Source organism: Limulus polyphemus, unplaced genomic scaffold (genome assembly GCF_000517525.1).
Source record: "Limulus polyphemus unplaced genomic scaffold, Limulus_polyphemus-2.1.2 Scaffold574, whole genome shotgun sequence".
Taxonomy (NCBI): Eukaryota; Metazoa; Arthropoda; class Merostomata; order Xiphosura; family Limulidae; genus Limulus; species Limulus polyphemus.
In genome coordinates, this window is record NW_013666184.1 from 87,785 (window position 1) to 93,119 (window position 5,335).

At 29.2% G+C, this 5,335-nt stretch overlaps 1 protein-coding gene across 1 annotated transcript in view; it reads right to left on the reverse strand.

Moving 5' to 3' along the window:
* The window catches only part of LOC106459200 (E3 ubiquitin-protein ligase HECTD1-like), a 161,324-nt gene that overhangs the window by 15,251 nt on the left and 140,738 nt on the right, over positions 1–5,335 (reverse strand). Inside the window, 1 exon segment of the mRNA XM_022385634.1 lies at positions 1,497–1,668. Coding sequence (XP_022241342.1) covers positions 1,497–1,668 — 172 coding nt within the window.

Consider the following 5,335-nt stretch of genomic DNA (forward strand, 5'->3'; position numbering starts at 1 on the left):
TGCAATGTATAGTAGCAATTATTTTTGAATAGCACATGTTATAACTGCAGTTAGACGTACAGATGATATGGTAATTGGTGACGTAAGCAAAAATGAGGGAGGTGCAATAAACATTATTGCAAAGATGTAGTACCAACTACCAAGGAGTTTTACTAGTAAAAAATCTTTGATGCTACACTGTGCCATGTATGAACTGCTGCTTAATCAATATTTAGTGCTCAATAATCCTGGGTAGATGAATGGTCTAATACTGTTAAAACCTTTGAATTTAGCCAGGCATGTTTTCAAAGCCTGTAGAACATTCAGACTGAGACCTGGAGGGTTGAGACAGACCTTCCATAGGGTGGTCCCAAGACCTACAACACTGATATATACATATAATTATTCTGCCCTAACCTTTCATATTACTTTGTAGTGTTAGAAAGGTACTTTTTTCATCACTAAACCAACAACTATACAATATACAAGAAAATGGTTAATATCAAAAGGACACCAAAGACGGATACATTTTCATGCCCTTAACTCTCCACGTTATTGCATAGTGTTATCACTAACCTAACAATTACACAGTATATAATAAAAGGCTTAGTATCTAAATTATACCAAAGAATATTCTTCTTACAATGATATTGATATACTTTGAATGTTAATAAATAAAAATAGACAAGCTACTAACTTCAAATTCAATACTATAATATCTCATTCACCTACATATGACACTTGCAAAATCCTAAAATTTCCAGATGACTACGTTGAAGATTAAGCACCTATTTTAATTTCATTGAAAATTATAAAATATTAAACAATGTTACAAAAAATATACATTAAGATAAAATAAAAACAATAAACTAAATATCACACAATGATTTACCTGGCAGAATTAGTAACAAGAACTAGAATAATCTTAAATTTATATAATGTCAAAGACTGAATAAACAGTAGGGAACAATTGTGCAATATGATCATACTAACTGTTTAAAGCTAAAACACATAGTAGTTCATCAATTCAACTTCTTTTTGTAACTTAATACAACAGAATAAATCATGCTTACATTAGGCAATAATTTACGTAAAAAAAAAAGATCACAAAATTATTTCTAAACTCTTATATCCACACATTTGTTACCAACAAATTGTCATAGCTCAGTCAGTTTAACACTAAAATGTGATCGATTGTAAAGTTTATATCACGCATTTAAATTTTAAGCTTTGCTAATTTTAAAGTTTATCTTGGAAGTCTGGCTTAATCACTATATATATATATATTTAAAAGTAATTTCTTCCTCTTCAATACCAAATATTTGACCTTTTGAGTTAATAAAAGCAAAATTGGTTAGCAAGTTTAATAATTTTGAAGAAAGAAAATCAAACCTACTACCTCAAACTAAAATGATGATCTAGAGAAAAATACATATAGATTGCAACAAGTAATAATTTTACCTTACTATGTCAAGAATAATCAAATTATAGATGAATGAGTGAACACTTCCACTAACCTCCTTGAGTGATTTTCTGTCCCTTTGCTTTACACATACTATTAAACAGCCACAGGAGCTGCAAAACTTCATCCACAGAACATCCAGTAGAATCCAGTGCTACACACGGAAGAATCTTGGAAAGATCATTACCTCCTGGTCCATTCAACAGACCTGGTTTCTTGATGTTAGTCTGGCAAAGTAATTGATTCAAATTAATACTAAATATACTTCATGATAAAGTTGAATAACTGTCATTTTTATATTGTTCTAACTTTAAAAAAAGCATGAATTTATTAAACTAATTATTTATTTAATGACTTTAATGCCATTTAATCATGAAATTGTTGCTTTATAAAATCTATGGAAAATATACATATACTTAATCCTTGCACTAAGAGTAGGACAGAGTGTTCATGTCAAAACCTTCTAGAGTTACAGTCAAATTGTAACTAAACTATTTTATTATCAATATACGTAAATAAACTTTGCATCAAAACATAGTTAATAAATCTAGTTTTAATATGGTACAAGTTTCACATAATTTTATAAAGAAATCTTCAATCTTCCCTTGTATGAGAATCATGACATTTGTTCTCCATGTTTTCTCCTTCTCTAATTTATTTACCACCCCTCTCTGAAGTATGGAATTTAATGCAACTTACTCATTATAATATAAGGTATTACAAAAGCAAATCAAAATTTTTATAGCCTTCAATAGTATTTATTTATGAAGCCATAGACTAGAAAATCAAAAAACTGAAATAATTATCTTAAGGCTGTTAGCCATAGTTACAAAGCCAGTTAAATTATGATTGTTATAGGACAATCTTTGTATTGTGTTTGTTATTTTTCTGTGTTCTTAGTTGCATTACTTAAATAAATAAATAAAAATTTAGCGTACTAGTACCATTAGTATAAAAAAAAGGTAGGCTTAAATTTAATCAGCAAAAGACAGTAAAAAAAACAGGGCAAATGTAAGTACTATATTTATTGTTATAATAATAAATAAAATTTAAAAATTAGATAGGTATTTGGTTACATAAGGTTAGATTAGGTGATATAACAAAAATAAAATTATTTACAATGTATGCAAGTGAGTAGCTCATGCTTTATGTCATTCGATAAGATAACATGAGCTACACATTCGCAACTTGTGTGGCAGGATTATTAGTTAAACATAGTTCAAGTGGCAATAAAACAACAAAATTAAATAAACAGATGGATACTGTTTCAAGCCCTAAGCTATTAAGAATATACAAATGTAGATTTCTGTTACAATTTGCAGTCATTCTAAAAAGAAAATAAGATAGCTTAGATTTATTATATATATATATATTTTTATGGTGGTTACAAGATTGATCAAATCAACCAAGTCCATATAAAGTTAGGGTAGATAAAATATAAAGTTCTAGCAACAACAACAAAAGAAAGACAGAAAGAAGAATGACTGATTTTTATTTCTGAAGTTTTAGAGGTTATACAAATGAAATTTGAAAATCTTCGGATACAGAAAAGTATTTTTAATATTAACACAAAAATCACTGAGGGTAGTCAACTCTGACTCCATATAATTTTGGGCAAAATTTTATAAAAATTCTTAATTAAAACTTCTGATTTTAGTATATAAATGATTCTTAATGACAACTGAAAATCTGACAAAATTTTGTGAAGATACACATACCCTATTAAAATTTATAGCATGGAAAATGTAATGATAACTAAGGTTACAACGTCGGTCAAATTGACCTAGCTTTGTGGAAGGTGTTAATTCAATAAACTTTGGTAATTATTTTGTATATGAATATATTTTAATACAATTTCAAGATATTAACAAGTTTTTCTAAATCCACTGAGATCACTTCTATTTGTATAGAATTATAAAACTCAACACATCAAAAATCACAAGGTTCATTAAAATGTGAGAGGAATCACATATTTTTGTACGTAATGCTGCATTTTCTAATAAATGACTTTTACCATTTGCTCTCCCACACTTTAAGGCAATGTTCTGCTACATCCTCATCATCAAACCAATAACAAATAGCAGTTACATGAAATTATGAAAAATAGAGACATTTCAACTTGTTTTTGCTGTTTTAGGTGGAGTTACTGTACTAAACCCAAGGCTTCTCAATCTCCAATGGAGGGTTGACCTTAAGTCGCCCTAGAACCTGACTTTCCTGGGCTATATCAAGCACTTTACAAAGCTTATAGAGATAACCCTGATAACTTAAGAGCTTTGAGCTTTAGAGGAAAAATCAATTCATACCAATGTTCATACATAGACAACTAACAAAAAAAAAATTGAACAAAGTAAAAAGTTTTTAACCTTTTAGAGTTTATGATTTAAAACTGTAACAAAATTTATTACACATTAGCTGTACCGAACTTCACCATGAGATCATTAATACCATGCTTTATTTTAGTACAAGCTGAGGTACCCATTTTTTTGTCCAGGTTATGAACTTAAATAAATGTGAAGTGGATGCTATAATAAATAATACAAAAAAATTTCCTAACTTTCACATAACTTATTCATAACATATTATTAGAGTATTCATTATTACCTCACCCAAAGTTTTGTATAGGTTTAATAACTCACTGTGTATATACTTAAAACATGGTATACACATGGTCAGGGCAACTTTTTTTTATGAAGAGGTAGTATCCAAATTAGTGGCAGTAGGGGTGCTTTCTGCTACCCATTTTCAACACCCAGCTCTTAATGCCCTTCCACACTGTTTCACATTATTAACCCTATAACTTTTGGTGCCATTTTTAAATTCCTTTCTGCTTATGGTACTGACACATTCAAAATGTAATAATCATTTCACTATCTCAACACATGTCAATGAAATTGACATAATGCATGTTATAATTTGAATTTTTATGTTATCTAAGTTGTAGTTACTTTGTTTCAAAGGAAACATTTCAAACAAATACTTAAACTGCAGTTTTTGTGTCACATGATCCACATGCTACAAAAATCTCGAATTTAGTGGCAGTTCCCTCATAGCCACATAAGCTGGCAATACAGATAAATTGTGTTGTCTGGAAAACAGATATAAATTTTCCAACCCTTAACAGGTGCCACACCCACCTTCTATAGTTTGCCTTGATATCTACAATGAACATGTAGTTAGTTGACACAAGTGTATATATAGTCATTAGAAATAGCTCAGTTTACACTATACTCCACCAACAGTTAATTTGAAATTGGCAAACAGATTTTGTATTGAAGTAGATGCAACTTCTGTTAGTATTTTGTGTGCTTGATCAACAAAAGCTCTTACTGTGGTTTCTTACCTAAATATGCTATAGTTAAAGACAGTTATATTGTATTTAGGTCTTAATTTTACATGTTAGTTAATTATGTATTATGTATTTGAAGAGTTGAATGATTTTTATAAGTTTAACTTGTTGCCTGGATTGTGAAAGGCTATAAACAAGGCATGTGTAAGCATCATCTTGTTTAGGCAACATAGGTCTGTGGGGAGTCTGCTGAGATAATTTCATAAAACCCCGCAAGCATTAGTTGACATATCAGCATAAATGATAAAAGATGAAGAATTTGAATGGAAAATTAAAAATAAATTATAAATGAAAATATAAAGACGTGAAATTATGCATAAAAGAAAATTACAACTATTCTAATGGATTTCTATGAAGAGTTGAAAGATATGTATGTATTTCCATTTGTTAATTTTAAAGATCTCACTGCATTGTATGTTGATGATAATAGATAGTTAATGAGATAGTAGAGAAAATGGAAAATAAAATATAAACATTTATCTTAATTTAAAAAACTTTTGATGTTCATTTATGTTTGGACTATCTGTGCTCTGCCCACCACGGGT